The sequence below is a fragment of the Phoxinus phoxinus genome (assembly GCF_949152265.1).
Source record: "Phoxinus phoxinus genome assembly, chromosome: 6".
Classification (NCBI taxonomy): domain Eukaryota; kingdom Metazoa; phylum Chordata; class Actinopteri; order Cypriniformes; family Leuciscidae; genus Phoxinus; species Phoxinus phoxinus.
Genome location: NC_136881.1, coordinates 37,764,758 through 37,784,604, shown reverse-complemented (window position 1 = coordinate 37,784,604; position 19,847 = coordinate 37,764,758). Strand labels below are relative to the sequence as shown.

Below are 19,847 nucleotides of genomic sequence, written 5' to 3'. Positions count from 1 at the left end.
CACACACACACACACACACACACACACACACACACACACACAGACACAGACACACGCACGCACGCACGCACGCACAGTAATTGCATTACTGATCACTAACCATTCACTGCTTAACTGTAGTATAGGACTATAGGTCAAAGGTCAGATTACCTGTTTTGAAAGATGGATGCCAACAATGGACAGAGACCCCCCCCCCCCCCCCCCCCACACACACACACACACAATTGTGTTCTTTACTGTATTCTAAAGAATATACTTTTGGTTTGCATATGTTTATGGTTTTGTTGTATGCTACTGTACAACAACAGTAATGTTTGGCCTAATAAATATTTTCTGCATTGGTGTTTACAGTGTACTTGTTCCCGCTCTCAGCAGATTACTCTCACTGTAGAACATTGTATTGACATTTAGATATAAGCCTATGAAAGACCAAAGAGCTTTAGATTCAGAACAGCAGTGTTTACATGATATAATATCTAAAAATGTACTATTATGAAAGAAGTGTTTGCCATTTGATGCAAATGCTTCATTCTGACATGTGCCTATGGCATTTTGAATGCAGTGTTACATTTTGAAGGAGATGTGAGGCATTTTGCATTTTGTGTGTGCAGTTTTGGGAATTGTGTGTAGAGTTTTGAAAAAAGGAGACAGTTTTGAAAACCTGTGTAAGCAGAAATGATGCTGTTTACAAAGAGGGACAGCAGAAACAGTGGTTTCCCCGGTAACAGCTGTACACAAAGCAGTTTCCCCGGTAACAGCTGTACACAAAGCGGTTTCCCCGGTAACGGCTGTACACAAAGCAGTTTCCCCGGTAACAGCTGTACACAAAGCGGTTTCCCCGGTAACGGCTGTACACAAAGCAGTTTCCCGGGTAACGGCTGTACGCAAAGCGGTTTCCCCGGTAACGGCTGTACACAAAGCGGTTTCCCCAGTAACGGCTGAACACAAAGCAGCGCCGCGCTCATAAACGCTGCTTTATCAGGACAGATAAAGAAATTATTAAATGAAAATAACATCAAAATTTTCTAAAGACAGTCAGTTCCCTTCAAAGATACATTCATATAAAAACACCCGCGCCGCGTTTTGACTTTGAAACGTGCAGTGCTCATGTTTATTCAACGATGTCAAAGCCTTTTGGAAAATCTATTTGTGGCAGTGTTGATACTGTGAACCAATGTATGGGAAACACTGTAATATAATTTGAGAGCTATCAATTATAGTTTACTCTATCCATCTTCACCGTCACGCTTAGTAACACATAGGCTACTGTGCATCACCACAGTGAAAAGTGACCCTCTCAAACAGTGTCACGTTCCCAACTTTGTTTAAGCGGCACACACATAAAAATTCATATCATAACAAAAATAAACATTGGTATTCAGTATGAACCGGTATACCGCCCAGCACTAGAAGAGCGTCATCTTGCTCATCATCAAACTGTGTGATTACAGCACTATGACATCAATGAAGCAATCTGAACGCGAAACATATCTAATAAACCCAGACGAACCAATTACAATCCCTGCGTGAATACTGAACATCACGGCCTGTGTTTCATCTCAGCTCAGAAGACACTGGTGGGCAATAGAGATGGCTCTTTTAAAGGGAATATATCGTGCATTTTTAGCTGTTCATTTCCCCCCGATTGCCACTTACACAGTTTGTAGCCCAAAAAAATCAAAATCTACTTTTTTATGACACATTACCCTCGCTCTGACCCTCGGGATGTTTATAGAGTGAAAGATGCCACACATGAATTCAGGCCTACAAACAAACAAAAATGTATAATAATATATATAATTTAACTATTTTTTAACTATTTTAAAAGTGGATAATAACAAAGGAAGTAAATTAATGTATTAAGATTTTGAAAGAGGGGGTGAGAATTAACAAGTGTTAAACTTCATTCCACTTTTCAAGCAGCGGTGAATTTTTATTTGTTTGATCATCAATGTTTTTGCGATTATTGTCTTATGTTGTACATACTGTACACTTTTTCATTGTATGCTTAAAAAATTTATTCTATTTTTTTAATATATTTGAATTACATAGTTATAATATTTAATGTTGATTATCATATTGAATATATATATATATTATTGAAAAAAAAATATATACACTGTATATATATATATTTCAATAAATGTTAAAATATAAATTATTTTTATATAAAATTATTATAATAATTATAAATATTACAAATAAATCCAATAAACAATATATATAATTTAACTATTTTTAATTATATAGTTATACAAATTTATAGAATTTATATTTATATAATTTATATATATATTTTCTATATTTATATGTATTATATAATTATATTACACATTATGATAATTTTTTATTATTTACACTGATAAATTATAAAGGTATTAACTATTATAAATAGGCATATACATATATATATTATACTTTTATATTATATTATATACATGTATGTATATATAAAAAATATGAGTAGGTAATACAGTAGGTAGATTTTTTTTGCATTTATAAGAAATGTCATATTAGATTCATTAAACAGCATTACATTTAACATTAACACTAATACGACATTATAAGCGTAATTCTCTGAACTATTGTGACACTCACAGACCGTGTTTCAATTATAATCACACTTAATGTGCTTTTATGCTAATTAAATTCAACCATACAAAGGGTACAAAGTCCCATCTGGAATTCATTTATAATAAATTTGCCATTACAAATATTTCTCCATCAATTTCTCATCATAAATGAGAGCCCTGCCATGTTTCTCTCAATACAGTCATAAATGTGTCCACTTGAACGAATTCATGACGATAAGTGCTTGAATGTTAGATAAGGCCTTAAAGAAAGTCCTCAAGCAGCTGAAGACAAACGAGTAGCCAATTCAAGTCCGCCATTAATGTGTCGCGAGATGTCTTCAGATGGCATCAAACACAGAACGCCGTCCACACTCGAGCGCTATGGTGATAATGAGGAGAGTCAGTCTCTGCCGCTCGTTCAGCCGGACACCAGTCCGCTCGTAAGTTTGTTTGTGATGCTGGAGATTAGAGATGGAGTTAGTGTCCTGATCCCAGATCAGCGTGTCCGGGCGAGACTTCAGATAATTGCCTCCCGGGAGGATCGCTAGCCATCGCCGCTCTCAGAAAATAAAAGGCCTTGCTTAAAGAGAGGAGACGCACACCAAAGGACAGTGAGGAATATGAGAGAACATCAATAACACAAGCCACCGGACTCATTTAGCAGGTCTAAAATGACACGACACAGCAGGGAATACACTCCAAAAATCAAACTGATGGTTAACCCACTGGGGTCGGCAAACGCGCCGGTGCGTTTTGCTCGTTTTTTTTTACATAGCAGCAAAATAGACTTAAAATACTCCGTCATTTTTGGTCATACAGACTTAAGAAATATGAAAAAATAAGATGTTAAATGTCTATCTTTTTTATGTGTCCACTTACAATCGAAATAAAACATTGTGCTTTTGTAAAATAAAGAAAATAAACAGGGTGTGCTTTCTGCCTCTCCGTCTCCGTGAACTTTTTTTCTGGAGGGTTAATGTCAGTGTAGTGGAGCAAAAGCTAGTGACTAACTCAACAAATTGAGCATTATAGCTTGACAAAACACTATTCATTATTACAGTGGATCGGCTGGTAAGGACCAGTTCATGTCAATCAACTTTTGTAGTCCCACCAATTAATTTCATTAATCAACTGATCTTATTCACAAACGTTTCTGCAAATAGAGAAATAACTCGTTCTGACCGTTTCAAAGAACTGGGAAATTCACTATTGATTTGAGTCACTGTTGCTATAGTGTTCAATTGAGTTTGTCAAATTGATTCGTTCAGGCAGCTGATTTTTATGAACTGATTCATTTGATTCATCCCTCAAATTTGTTCAAATGTGTTTAGCAATCTCGTGCACAATTCAGAATTGAATTGAATTTGAATTGATGTCAAAAACAGGATCTTACAATTACAATTTGAATTAAAGGAAGCAGAATTGCAATTCAATAAAAATTCAAAGAAATTCATATACATATTTTAAGTGAAGTGTTTAACAATGAAGCTTTACAGTATATGTCAGATATGATTGCATTACATATTCTAGAAATGATATTAGTTTATTCTTTTTGTGTTATTTGAAACTTTGTTACTTTGAAATTAAAACAACAAAACTAATTAAACAACATTGATTAATTTATTTCAAGAATTTGATCATTATCTATATTTTAGAACAAAATTCAGGGTTGAGTGAGTTACGTGTAATGAAATTATGTTATTAAATTACAAAATTAATGTAATTGTATTTAGTTCAATTAGTTACGAATCAAATTAAAAGGAAATTGCTTTGTATTGATAAAGTAATCCAAATAAAGTAATCCAAACCACATTTATAATGGGTAACTTATAACAGTAAGCAATTACATTTCCAAAGTAACCTTCCTAACACTAAACGCATGTGAGATTCAACACATTCTTTCTGTTGTGTGACTGTGTGGAATTTCTTTGAATTGCCATGAATTTAATTCCACTTCCTGTCATTCCAGTTCAAATTCCTATTCAACTTCCTGTGGGGCGGAGTCAATTCAATTAAAATTCCAATTCATGAATTGAACAGAGGCCAATAGAGACAGAGCGTATTCAGGCCACGCCCACACCGGGGGGGGGGGGGGGGGGGCAATCCAACCGTCTCCATTGACTTTGCATTGCGAGAGGCTGCCTCGTCATTTCTTGCTTCTAACTAAAGACAGAAAAATGCCTAAAAGCTGCTGTGTGACAAGGTGTACAGCAAACAAGCTAAGAAACCCAGAAATATGTTTTTTTAAGATGTCGACCCCCAAAAAACAGTGTTTAAGGACATAAAAGTGGATCAGGCAGTTGAGACAGAGCGTAACGTGTCTCATTACTCTGAGAACTAACGTACGCCCGCTGGAGGAGAACGGGATCGGCAACACAGGATCGCTTATCTTACAGAAATATAATATATAAAACTGACATTTGGATATTTGACTCACCAGTGACCAAATGTTTAACTTACTGCACACGCAACTGTGTTTTTAGTGCGTACTGAGTGTCTGGATCCCACAATTTACCCATTCGCTCAAGCCTGTATCCACTTTTAAGTCCTTAAACGCTCGTTTTTATTCTGAATTCCTGAATTTTGCACGAGCCTGGTGTTTAGACGGCTCATTTCAGTGAGTTGCTTCAAAAATAGATTCCAATAGTGTCTTTTTTTAGCGATTCTGTTCATTCTGACAATTAATTTCAGTCAGCTGGTTTAAAAACTGATTTACTGAATCATTTGAGTCATCATGCAATAGGGTTCATTTTGTCAAATCGATTCATTCAGAAAGTTGGTTTCAATGAGATTCTTCAAAAATAGATTTCGATTAATCAAGGTCTGTTTTAGCGACTCAATTCATTCAGACACTTCATTTCAATGGACACATTTACAACAACAAAAAATAGACCATTTGAATCAGCACTCAATAGTGTTCACTATTTAATTTGAATCAGTTTGATTTTTAATCAAATTGATTAGTTCAGACAATGAATTGGCTAATAATAGACTCATCAATTAATTTGAAGTATCACTCAAAAGTGTTTAGAAAAGTCCATTTGATTTAGTGATTCAGTTCATTCATACAGTTCATTGCAATGAACTGGTTTAAAAAATAGATTCACATATTAATTTGAATCATGTATTAGTACTGTTCCCAGTGTGCCATCTTTTGATAGCACAATAAATATTTAGTAAACACTAAAATATGCATAAATGTACATTACAATAAAAAGAAATATTCAGATCCTATTTTTTTGTGCCATTAGTTATACTTGTAATTAGTAACTACTTAACTTCACTGCAACTACTTAATTGTACAATAACGCTGTCAATATATGAACAACTCTGAGACAAAAATCGATTAGTGGCAGTGTCCTATAAATCAAGTGAATGTGAGACAGAAAGAGTGTGACGTTTCATCACAACACTTATTAGGATGTGATTCACAGGAAGTGGCAGGAACATGAGGCCATCTGAGACCCGGCACGATGGCTAATGACTTGTTGGCCGAACACCTCAGGAGAGCCGGACCCGATCTAGCCTGAAGAGCTTCTTTATCAGCCTGGCTTCAAGAAAACAGCATTTGTGCCGCAGCCGACTCATTCATCACAAACCCTCCGGCTTCTCCCAATCTCAGAGCCCAGACCGAATCTGCTGATGTTTTTTTGCATTTTCATTTACAAGTGGGCCAAGTAGATGGCAAAACGAGGCAGAGACAATACTCAAATATCACTGGGAGATATAGCAAATAGTCTGATTAGCATAGTAGTCACATTCATTTTAGCATGTCAGTTCATTCAGCTAGTTCGTTTCAATTCAATTATTCAAAATAATGGTTCACAGATCCAGTAAGTTGTAATCCGGAAAGATTCTGTGACATTTTACATACAATTTTTTTTTAAATATTTTCTCAAAGACAGCAGTAAATAATAAATATAAAAAACATTCTGTACAGAGTTTATACATATAACAATGATATTGTAGTATTATTAAAATAAACATTATATTAAAATGTAAATGTATATTTTTTCAATAAAAAGTTTTATATTTAGGAGTAAATCTCAATTTTAAGTGTTAAAAATAGCAGTATTTTTTTATGTTTTACTTATGTAAAAATGGTTTAGTTTAGTTTTATTAGTTAGGTTTTAAAGGGCACCTATTATGGAATTTTGAAATTTACCTTTCATGTAGTGTGTAACATAGATCTAGGTGAACAAAAACATCCTGCAAAGTTTGAAATATGAAAGTGTACCGTATATAAAGTTATTGTCTTTCAAAAGTAAGAGTCGACTCTGAGTCATTTTTATGAATCGTTAGAAGACCGAAGCTTTTTCTCTGACTAGATGACGTCAACTTGTCAAGTTATTTGAATACGATACGCCCACTTATTGCGCTCCAAGGCCAGCAGGGAAAATATCATGTCGACGAGACGCTGTGTTCTGAAGTTCTCAAAAGCAAACTTTTTTCATCTGCCCAAGGAGGAGCATTTGAAGACTAAGTGGCTACAATTCATATATACAACTATACCACAGAAGTATAGTCCGAGCCTTGTGCTTTGCTCGCGCCATTTTCAAGACGATTGCTTTACCAACTTAAATGCACTCAAACTGGGATTCGCGAGCTATTGAAGGAAGGTTCAGTTCCAAGTGTATTTGCATCAACTTCCTCCTCCGTATCACAACCTGTAAGTGTTATTAATAATTGTTGCTTTTATGTTTTATGTATCATGCTTAATAATGATGTTGTTTGTTGTGTAAGCACCGTTTAGCTTCTAGGTCTTCAATGACAATTGTATTGAGATATGTGAAGTGTTTGTCGTTGTTTTCGGAGTTGTCTTAAAGAATAGAGTAATACCTCGTAGTAACGTAACTACATTTTATTTTTTTTATTTTTGTAAAAACGTTATGTTTATGCATCGGGCTAACGCAAACAAAGACTGATTGTGCCTTTACAATATGAACTCTGATAACATAACATTACATTCTTTATCTTATTTTTAGTTTTTTACTACAAACTACAAAGCAGTGGACTATAATCATTATTATAACACAATTTAATTGATAAAAGCATCATTGTACTCCGTGTTAAACAATAAGTATTATCTCTGTAAACACTGCTGGGTCATCTGACCAATCAACGCAGATTAGCGTCGCGCAAAGGAGGGGTTTGAAAAATGAGTCGTTGAACGATTCATTTGGGAGTCGGTGAGCAAATCAGGTAAAAATAAATGCATATTATACGACAACAAAAGTGTTTTTTGTCATTGCATGCATGTAAAACTGTTGTTGGGGACTCCCTAAACAACATTAGGAACATTTTAAATGTCATAATAGGTGCCCTTTAATCAAAAACATTACATTTTATGTATTTTTAAAGGTATTTATTTCCTTATTGTGTTTGTGGCACATACATACTGCTCTTTTTAACAATCTCACCCTTCGCAGGGAGTTTGATTGACAGGCGATCTGACCAATCATAATCCGTCATCCGCAGAATCCGCCATTTTGTCCGACCAAGCGGTCAGGAGAGTTAGTAGATTAACGTGGGAGGATTTGAACTTGAGAAGCGGAGTGTACTGACGTCTTTCCACGGTTAAAACAACATTCCTTCTGATGTTCATTCATGTTTATTTGATGCTATAAATATAAGGAAGAGATGATCGGAGGGCGTGGCTTGTCAGACATAGCAACAGTAACTAAAGGGCAGATAGTTACCCGTCTTTGCGAACGGGTCTGTTTTGTAGCTTTAGCATAGTTACCTTTATCTTTGCTTGTATTGATTCCAACTATTTTTTTTTCTAAATTGAACCACTTTAAATGTCCAGTAGCCTTATAGCTTGGGCAGCTACAGAGTCAAAGCCTCATTGTCATAAAATTAAACATACTGTCTACTCTAAAGTCTATTATCAAATATACAGTTCTTCAAAAGGGTGCATAACTCGCCTAAAATGATCTACACCGCAGCATCAAACACACACAGCAGGGAAGATTTCGCCACAGAACAGCAGGAAATATTTCAAAGGAGCGCTACCATTAGCCACATCCTCCATACACACATGCAGATCAGTCAATGTGCAGTCTGGATATTCATAAATGATCAATGGAAATAAAAATGGTGCTAATGATAGAAAAAGGAAACGCCAAGCCCCTCAGTGCAATAAGGCCCACATCTGTGGTGTGTCTCGAATTAAATGTACAAGTGTAAAGGCAGAGAGGGACTTTTACGCCACAGGAGTTCACACCAGGCCAGGCCAGGCGTCTGTAATATGGAGGAAGCGATCTGTTAGCATTGCTATTCACTCCAAAGCAGGAACAACACTCATATCAGCAAACAAAAGAACATTTGGCCAGGGTTCCCATTAAGTTATATTTCTTTAACATACATTTTTTAATTGTTTTGAAAACGTTTGCTTGGTTGCATGAACTTTAAGGGAACATTAACTTTTTCATTTGGCATTATGTGAAGGTTCATTTAATGTTCTCTGAACGTTTACCAAAAAAAAAAGTAGAAACTTAAAACTAATGTTTTGAGAACAGTATTAAAGACCAGATAACTTTTAAACCGCAATACAAAATGCAATACAAAAAAAATACAAAAATGCAACAATATGTATTGTGGATAGTGACAATCTATATTGTGTAAACTACTGTTTTTTTTTAAGTTTTCAGAGTTTTGGTGTCAGTACTACATTAAACTACTATATATAATGTTGAATATAATGTACAATAATGCAATGGGGGAATATTTGTGTGTCCTGGTAATGCCAAATATCTTATGTTACCAGTAAAAAGTGGCCAACATTATTTTAAATATATCTAGTCAGTGACAGGAGTGTAAGCATATTCGTCTAAAAAATTTATCAATCATGAATATTTTTATTCTGGTGTCTCTATTGTCCTGTGCATTGGGTTTCCAGCACCAAGTCCAATCCTATTCATTTACACCCACAATGCAATAGCAAATTTAGCATTTTAATCAACAGTACATTTTGTGTTAACCTTTTACCACATGTCTTGGAGTATCGCAATAATATAATATAATATCGTGAGTTCAGTATCGTGATATGTATCGAATCGTGACATGAGGGTATCGTTACATCTCTATCTATCTATTACCGTTACATTTGTTTAGAACTTTGAGAGAACCAGAACATTCCGAAAGTTCCGAGAACGTTCCCTGTTAGCTGGGACGGAGTCAAAGTACACACACTCAAATCCACTCGATCCCGCCATCTGGAAGAAGACGATTATCATTGTGCAGAAAGCGAACCGACTGCTAAACGACAGAACATTCTAGTCATGCAGACACGCTCAAATTAAAGGCAAATAAAAAGCTTGCGGATGTTAAAGAGAAATAAATGCTCGCGCTCGGAGGCGGCCTCAGGGAACCAGAGAAATGGATATTGATTGGCTTTCACATAGCAGGCCAATCAAAGCCATTGTAGCTGCATATTACATCGGGCCGAGCGTCCAGCCCTGACCTGATGGATTCTTCCCTGCTTGGCTCTATAGGCAGAAGAAAAGACAGATGGCTCTTTCATTTCGCTTTCAGCGTCCTTTTCCTCGCGATACATTAATAATAGGCCAATAATCGTGTCTGTCCAATTATTTGTCCTCTAATCAAAGGAAAAGCTAATAAGTTGCTTTCCAGGAAGGTCCGGGCGGATGTGTGAATGAATATGGGTTTGCTCGTGAGGTCATCTCTCATTGTCCATGAAAATACACAAAATTGATCGTTCACGCTCGAGTTCTCCTGCACTACTTTGTCATTGTTGCATATTGTGTGAACTCCCCCTTTATGTGTGCAGAGAATAAAAAACAACCTAGAATGGAAGTTAAAGAGATCATTCACTGAAAAAAAGTATTCATTCATTAATATTCATACTCATGTCGTTCAAAAGCTTTTTCATCAGTGGGACACAAAAGGAGACTCTGTAGAATGCATTCGGTCGCTCTTTTCCATGAACTACAATGGGGACTCGATCTTTTAGGCTTCAAAAAGGACTTAAAACTACCATAAAAGTAACCTATACGATACTATACTATACTTTCAAGTCTTTGAAAGAAGCTTTTTGTGAGCAACCAACCAAATTTAAATCAATATTCAACGAAACTATCTGCCATATTTCTGCTTAGCCGGATTGTGAACATTTCATTCTTTTGAGTCGGATCTTTCCAATGAATCAAATGATAAAACCAGTTCACACTTGGCATGTTTGGTTGGATTAAAACGAACCCTGGTGCGATTGCTCTGTCACTTATTTTAATAAGTGTGAACGCTGTCATCCTCGCAGCAGATCTGTGTGTGTGTGTGTGTGTGTGTGTGTGGCGCAGGGATTCCTGCCGACTCCTTTACACATTTATAAGCTCTTCACGAGTTCTCAGCTGGTCAAAATACCATCATATGAAGCTACGCACAATACAGCGAGAGCATTTATCCCAGAACACAGCATTGTTTTGGATGTTCGGTAAGTTCTGTTGTGAAATATACGTGATAAAAGCTGACTAATCAGGTTGTGAACGAATCCCTATGACTTTAGGTCCGGCATCTTTAGGTTCGGCGTTAAAATGCCAATGTAAACGATAATTTTTATTTTTTTGGTCCGGACCAAACGAACAGAACTAAAAGTGTGAACAAACACTTAGTCTTTATTCATTGCAATTGCATGCAAAAGTACAATCTTTAAAACCTTTTACTTTCCAAAGAAAGTTACACAGGTTTGGAAGAACACAAGAGAGAGTGAATTACACCAACTTTCCCTTTAACAAGCATCTTTAACTTTATATGCAAATTGAATACAGCACTGTTTTAATAGAAAAAAAAAAAAGAAAAAAAAGGAAGCACTCTCTCAGCTTGTGAGGAGGTAAAAAAAAAGAGGAAAATCTGAGCATGAAGTAAAACATTAGCAAACTCAGAAAGGAAACAAAATGAGGCCCGTCTCCGCCTAGATTAATGTGCAGCGCGAGCGCTCTTTCACAAATTGATTTCTCTCTGGTAGAAACGGCAAATGTCCTTGCCTCGTATCAGCGGCGCTCTCGACTGATAAATCTTCCCACCACTGGAGGCTGGAAACTTTTGAAAGGATGTTGAATTCCTTCATACTAGTATTCCTCTGTTGGTCAGGCTCAGTAACACTGTAAAAAAATAATAATTGGACTTTGCCTGGTTTTTTAATGAGTCTGTCCTCAGAGAGTTTGAGCGAAGTACAACTTAAATGATCAAAAAAATGGACACGTTCACATGATCAGCCTCGTATTGACAAAACCACCCCCGAAGATTGCATCCACAAAAGCCATCTGTGATCCTTCACAAAAATACAAATAACCGAGAAAGAGAAATTTGTGTTGTGGAGCTCTTTACTTATGGATATTACAAGCTGGCTGAAATTACATGCTTTTCCTTCTTCTTTAGAGGGCTGGGAATAAAAAAAAACACACACTCATATTTGAAATGTTTGGTGTGACGGCAAGGACACATGAACTGCTCAGTGACTGCCAGGCTTTCTAATTCAACATCTCTGTGAGGACAAACTGAACAGAATATAAAGGAGAAGGAGTGAGAGATGGACGAGGGAAAGACGGTCACGATGACAAACATGTCAGGAGAGACTCCAGAGCTGTGCCAACTGGCAAACTGTCCGACTCTGGAGTTACTAAAGTCATTAAAGTCACTCCAGAAAGTGAAATGTTTGTCAGTGTACGAGTAACCACTTTTAAAGCACTGTTTCGTAATTTTATGTATAGATTTATCTGCCGAGTCAATGCTTCTAAAATTTAAATTATTGTGAGTTTATCAAATTTAAGGGTTAGTACTACACGGTATCAGTCAAAGCTGTGGAGACACTGGTACTGGTGTATTTTGTAACTCTATGTTCACAAAATTGTATGGTTGCGATGGATTGTATGGGTTGTATGTTGTTTAATGTCTTTTTCTTTTTCTTTTTTTTTTTAAATTGGACTTAGAGTCTGTAATAAAGTTTGATTGATTGAGAAAGCACAGTTCTACTATTACGGTATACTCCAGGAGCAGCAACTATTTGAAACTTATACTAAACTTCTGCTATCACAAGTGAACACTGAGTACTCATGCCAGTACAACCCTTGCACCTCCAGACCAGCATGACCACTGTTGAGGAGACTAGATAAAGGCTGATCTAATTTAAGGCTGATTTAACATTAATAAAAGCAATAACATCTGTAAAATTTGAAACCCTCGTTCTTAAAGTTTAAAATTGTAATATTCTTACAGAGTTAGAACTCTACTCATACTAAAATTACCATTGGTCATCCTGAGTATCATACATTTATATCATGATACCTCCACAGGTAAAACCACACATGGCGCTCCACTGCCACGGTAAAAAATAAAATAAAATAAAATAAAATATTTTATGGCTTTATGGTATTTAGTCAATCAACACATTGGGCCCTATCTTGCACCCAGCGCAATTGACTTTGAACACCGACGCATGTATCATTCCTATTTTGCACCCGCGCACGGCGGACTTTTCCCTCCACAGACGCACGTCGGTAAATTAGGAAATCAACTTGCGCTCGCGGGGGCGGTTCAGCGCAAAGAGGAGGCGTGTTCCGGCGCAAAACTCCATGGTGCTATTTTCCAGTTTTAGAAAGCAATTGCGCCATTGACCAGGAAAAAAACAGTCTAAAGACAGTGGCGCGTTGCGCGTTAGTGATATGGTATTTTAAGGGTGCGTGCTTGGCCATAATGTTAACGCGCATCCACTTTGATTCTCTAATATAAACAGATGCAGCAGTTTTCATTTTTGCAAATCATACATTATTACAAGGAAAAATATTAACACACGAGGGAAATCATTGTTGTGTCCGTGAAGATGTGAAAAAGATCTATCTAGATTAAAAAAAAAAAAAATCTAGATTAGGCTACACATTTACTACCCAAATTATATGCTTGTTTAACCGAAGCTAATTTGGGTGGGTTTCTCCCATCATCCCCAATGTCACTTCTCTGTGTTTTACAGCCCTGACGAGAACGTCGGTTTCCTCGGCTGTGAACTGCTCCTGGGGTGCGCCGGCAAATCCGCCGTTATAATAGCAATCCGCCACGGAACAAGCGCGCCTGCTCTTAAAGGGAATGTGAGAGGACGCTCTGATTGGTTTATTTCACGTTACGCCCAAACCACACCTATGAATAATGAAGCTACTTCAGACCAACCCCTTTTAGATTTGCGTCGGGCGCAAGAGTCATTTATCGCGCTGGGAAAATAGCAACAGCGCCGGGATCCGCCCACAAAGTTACTTGCACTTTGACACTTGCGTTTCAGATCGTCAAAATAGGGCCCATTAAGTATAAATACAAATGTACATTATATATCAAATGTATCTGCAATTTGCCCTATATTTTATTTAAAGTCCCCCTGTAGTCAATTATTGTATCCCTTTAAACTAATCTTTAATCAACAAAATGACACATTAAAAATCCTCATGCCTTAAAACAGCTTGAATGTAACTCGACACCCTTGCCTCATTTAGTATACGTGGTTCTATGAACATGCAAATGAGCCCCGCCTCCACTCACTCACTCGCTCAGAGATCCACTGGTTGACGATCACACGTTGATCTGATTGGTTACAAGGTAGTTTGTGACGTCAGAAACACCAGCGATTTCCAACCTTGTTTTGAGACTGTCTTTGGTTCACTGCAGTTTTAAGCAGAAAATACTCAGCAATGCTGTCGACTTATGAATTTACACACGGTTTGTCTTAAAGCGTATTAAGAACATCACATAGACATATATTTTCACCACAGGGGGACTTTAATACTTAATACATGTCTACATTGATAATATAATAAAATTCGGTATGAATATCCCACATTTCTACTTCTATACCATGTGTACAGTTAGTGTTACTACAGTAAATCCATAGTAAATGTTGGTGATTTGTGTATTGAAAAGTATTCTACCAGGATTGTTTGTCGCATAAGATGTTTTTCCGCGTCAACGCTGGTTTCATCTGGCTTTAAACTAGTTTAAATCACCGAGACATTTGTGTTTGTATCGGCGCTGAACTCGAGCGCTTCTCACTGGATCTCACTGCGCTGTTTAGTGGTCGCAGGAATGAGACGGTCAGCGAGTAAACACATTTCTTCTAAGCTCACGCTGCGCTGCCTTTTAGGCAGAGATAATAAATGGTCCATGTGACACTTTTGATGCGTTTAAAGGGGTGGTTGATTATGATTTGACTTTTCTAACTTTAGTTAGTGTGTACTGTTGCTGTTTGAGCATAAACAACATCTGCAAAGTTACAATGCTCAAGTTACAAGTTCAAAGCAAAGAGTAATATTTGCTTTTAAAGAAATTGCTTTTTAAGGACTACAACAAACGGCTGGTAGGAACTACACGACATTCCTCCCGGGTTAGTGACATCACCAAGCCTAGAATTTACATAAACCCCGCCCCCTGAACACGATTTATAGATTATCAAGACAGAATATGTTAATCAATGACTAGAAGATAACTACACATAAGCTACATAAATTCATCAACTAAACATTCAGAAATGTCCTGTTGCTTCTACATGTTGTCACTTCTTGAGTCTCTCCATCATTGTCTGACTCGTTTGAACATAAAATTTTCAGTGCATGTGTGTGTGTGAGGTAAAAGGACACAAGCTCTTGAAGCTCCGCCCCCTGTGCCGGGAGCAGTAGCTCATTTGCATTTAAAGGGACAGACACAAAACGGTCGTTTTTGCTCACCCTCAAAAAGTGACAATTTTAACATGCTATATAAAAATATCTGTGGGGTATTTTCAGCTAAATCTTCACACACACATTCTGGGGACATCAAGGACATATTTTACATCTTATTCCACCGCTGTAATGTTTCTAAATAAGCGACAGAAATGACAGCGCTTATCAGTTATCAAATTGAGTTTCACTCACGGTTTGCTGCTACACCTGGCCTAAAATCCAGTGCTTGTGTTGCCACTGTGAAACGGCATGATTTGTAAATGATGCGTGGCGGACCACATATAATGTAATTCTAATAGACAAGCTGCGGGCCGTTTAAAATTCATCCCCGGGCCACAATTGGCCGGCGGGCCGGACATTGGACACCCCCGCTCTACTCTGATAGAACACCAATGAATGTAAAAGCCAGGCTTAACTGAAAGTCTAGGCTTCATTCAAAATCGATAAGGCAGAAAATCATAGCGCTATTGGGTTCACGAATCAGGGCAACTGGAACGCGTGAGGAATTCGTTCATCGAAATCAACCGGATTAACCGATTGATCAACTTGAAGGGTCTTAATGAGGGAAAATATTTGAGCCTAAAGGAAAAACATCAAGAATATTAACTTCAAAAAGATGAAAATGTGCACGTGTGGATTCGAGTTCTGCTTCCGAATGATGCAACCTTCGTACAATTCCCTAGAAATGCATCTAAATTTGCTGCAGCTCTCTAGCAAAATAATCAATTTACACAGTGCAAGTTACTGAGACTCCCTACTATCGCTGTGTGCATCACACAAAGCCAGTGTGCAATACCTTCATAGTGTTTTGCCACCTTTTTTTCCTGTGGTCTCAAAATATTTTAACCAGAAGACACGGATGACAAGGATTACATGAATTTATAATATCTCATTAAATGAAAAAACTCGTCAGTGGTCTCGTGTTGACAAATGAATTTCGTCTCCACACAAATGACATACAGTACATGACATATTTTGTATTCACAAAGCGAACTTTCCTAGTTTATATCTCTAGAGGAGGATGCTGTCAAATGCACAGATGGGAGGCTTTTTATGGTTTAATACCAGAGCAGAATAATCATGTGCGCATGCATTCGCGTGGAGACTGACCTCTTCTTCTCGGATTCGTATTTGCTGAGCAGTTTCTGCAAGCCTCCGCTCTTGAAGCCTTGCGAATGCGATGCCGGAGCTCCTACTGTGACCACATCATAGAAGGAATCTGTGGAGGAAACAGCAAACATCCTTCAACAGGCCTTACAAATCACAAACAAGCCCACGGCGCACGCTTTACGTCTATGTTTCGTCTGGTTTTTATGTGCTTCCTGTTGTTTCGCGAATACATCCAAACAGCCTGTTCCAGCCGAAGAACTGTGATGCATCTATTGAACAGGGAGAGGAACGGCGTGCTGTTTAGACATATTTAAATGTGGGATGCTTTTCAAGTATGGAAATCGCCAGTGAATATCATAAGTAATATGAACAAGATAGTATATGCTACAGTTTTATAAAAAAAAATCCAGATTTCCAGTTACTGCACAGTACATACGGGTGAAACTCGAAAAATTTGAATATTGTGCATTTATTTCAGTAATTCAACTTAAAAGGTGACACTAATATATTATATAGACTCATTACATGCAAAGTGAGATATTTCAAGCCTTTATTTGTTATAATGTTGATGATTATGGCTTACAGCTTATGAAAACCCCAAATTCAAAATTAGAATATTGTGAAAAGGTTTTCAGCTGTAAGTCATAATCATCAAAATAATAACAAATAAAGGCTTGAAATATCTCACTTTGCATGTAATGAGTCTATATAATATATTAGTTTCACCTTTTAAGTTGAATTACTGAAATAAATGAACTTTTGCACCATATTCTAATTTTTCGAGTTTCACCCGTACACAGTAACTACCCACAATCCTGAGCAATATCCACCATACAGTGCCTTGAGTGTTTAGTTTAAACCTGACTTGCAAACAATTTACATTAAAAACAATATTACAGTTTAAAAGTTTGGGATTGGTACGATTTGTAATGTTTTTAGAAGAAGTCTCTTCTGCTCACCAGGCTGCATTTATTTGATAAAAAAACTAAACAAAACACAGTAATATTGTGAAATATTGTTACAATTTAAAATAACTGTTTTCTATTTTAATATTCCTGTGATCAAAGCTGAATTTTCAGCATCATTACTCCAGTCTTCAGTGTCACATGATCCATTTAGAAATCTCTCTAATATGATGATTGGATGCTCAAGAAACATTTATTTTTGCTATCAATGTTGAAAACAGTTTTTTTTCAGGATTTTTTGACGAATAGAAAGCATCAAATGAACAGCATTTATTTGAAATATAATCTTTTGTAATATTATAAATGTCTTTACTGTCTCTTTTGACCAATTTAATGCATCCTAAAAGTATTAATTTCTTAATAAAAAAAAAAAATAAAAAAAATCTTACTGACCCTAAACTTTTGAACGGTAGTACCACCCTCCAACCACTTTGTTTAGTTTATGAATACCATAAGTGAATTGATTTCTTTGTATTTTAGTCATTTTTAATGAAATATCACGGGAACATTACATGAAGACCAGCTCATGGACTCTTCAGGGGAAAATCTCAGAACCACAGCAACACAATCTCAGGCATCATTAGACGACTAAACATTCAGAGCCGTGTGCTACGAGGAACAAATGGGTCGCTCCATGAACCAACTACTGTACAACTGTGCAAATAATATATTCCTTGTATATTTTATATCCTATTATATGTGTGGTTTGTTGCAACTGCTCTGACAACACAATTCATTGAACAAATGGAACACGCAGACTTTATGAGACTCATTCAATCAGATCAGATTGCTTTGGTTTAAGGCTTAAAACTAAAGGGGCCCTATTCTAAAGTATCAAATGCGAAACGCAAGTAACTTTGTGAGCGGATCTCGGCGCTGTTGCTATTATACCGGCGGGATAAATGACTCTTGCGCCCGACGCAAATCTAAAATGTGTTGGTCTGAAGTCGCTACATTACTCATAGGTGTGGTTTGGGCGTAACGTGCAATAAACCAATCAGAGCGTCCTCTCACATTCCCTTTAAGAGCCGGCGCGCTTGTTCCATGGCGGATTGCTATTATAACGGCGGATTTGCCAGCGCACGCAACTTACATGATGGTAACGGTGATTTTGCAGTCTTCCGAATTTTGTTTCCTGGTTCTTGACGGACAACCCACTTTATCAGATGTCCTTATACCGATGTGTCTCGCCACTATTGATCAAACAGGTTTGATCCGTCATTACTACAATTAGCCTGAATAATTTGGGTAAATGTGTTAATATAGATTTATGCCTATAGATTTATTTATATTTCTTCATGGACACCACAGTAATTTCCCTCGTGTGGTAATATTTTTCCTTGTAATCATGTATGGTTTGCAAAAATATGAACTGCTGTGTCTGTGTAGATGAGAGAAGCAAAGTGTGTGTGTTGTGCACACGCTACATTATGGCCAAGCACGCACCCTTAAAATAGCATCTGAATAACACGCCGCTGACTTTAGACTAGGGTTTTCCTGGTCTGTGGTGGAGTTGTTTTCTGAAACTGCAAAATATCATCAGGGAACGTTTGCGCCGGAACACGCCTCCTCTTTTCCCTGAACCGCAAGTTCATTCCCTAATTTACCGACGTGCGTCTGTGGAGGGAAAAGTCCGCTGTGCGTCGGGTGTAAAATAGGAATGATACATGCGTCGGCGTACAAAGTCATTTGCGCTGGGTGCAAGATAGGGCCACAAGGTTTCAATAATCTAAATAACTATTTTCCACTATACAGAACCTTTTGTGGAATGGAAAGATTCCATGGAAGTCGAAGGTTCTCAATGGAACCATCAGTGCCAATAAAGAACCTTTATGTTTAAGAGTGTACAGGCAATATAGGCAGGCTTAGAGCATAAACGGTGGAGAATATTAATAAATATCACAACATCCTGACACTGAATTACCCAATATACACTGAAAGAAAGTGCCGATCAAACGATTCAAACATGAAATTGGCAGTGGTTTAATTTAACACCCATTTTTACACTAATTGTGGTCCATTTTCATGATTTCACCTCGATTTCTCAAAGCCACCAATGGAGAAAATGAATGTGAGATATCGTGTGCGGTCACTGTGGAGGTCATACACTGTATTTCTGCCAGATATATGCAAGGTCAACCAATCGGCTCCACGGGAACTGAGCGCGCAACATTAAACAGAAAATAATGATTCAGGTCCCTTCAAACACGCTGACCCCGAAACACCGGGATCGAGGCGATCCTTCGCTTCGTTCCTTCGCTAATGACGACGAGGTTCTTGTGCGACGACTCGGATCCCACCCTCGCGCTCTCGCCGCTCCCCGGCCTCTTCAGGAGACTCTAATTGGCTGTTTCACAACAGTGCACCCACACGATGAATACAGTGGCATATATACGGGTCAGGATCATCCGTCACGCATGGCCCAATTTGGAGGCGATTTGTGCAGGTTCTCGCTGGCTCTATAAATGGAGGCTCTGATCCGAGGG

The 19,847-nt window shown here is 37.5% G+C and overlaps 1 protein-coding gene across 1 annotated transcript in view; it reads right to left on the bottom strand.

Annotated features, from left to right (window-relative positions):
* Positions 1-19,847, bottom strand: part of inpp4b (inositol polyphosphate-4-phosphatase type II B) — a 183,349-nt gene that overhangs the window by 48,898 nt on the left and 114,604 nt on the right. Inside the window, exons 9-10 of the mRNA XM_079616181.1 lie at positions 16,352-16,505; positions 737-938 (exon numbers count right to left, since the gene is read on the bottom strand). Coding sequence (XP_079472307.1) covers positions 737-938; positions 16,352-16,505 — 356 coding nt within the window. The remainder of the gene's footprint in view (positions 1-736; positions 939-16,351; positions 16,506-19,847) is intronic.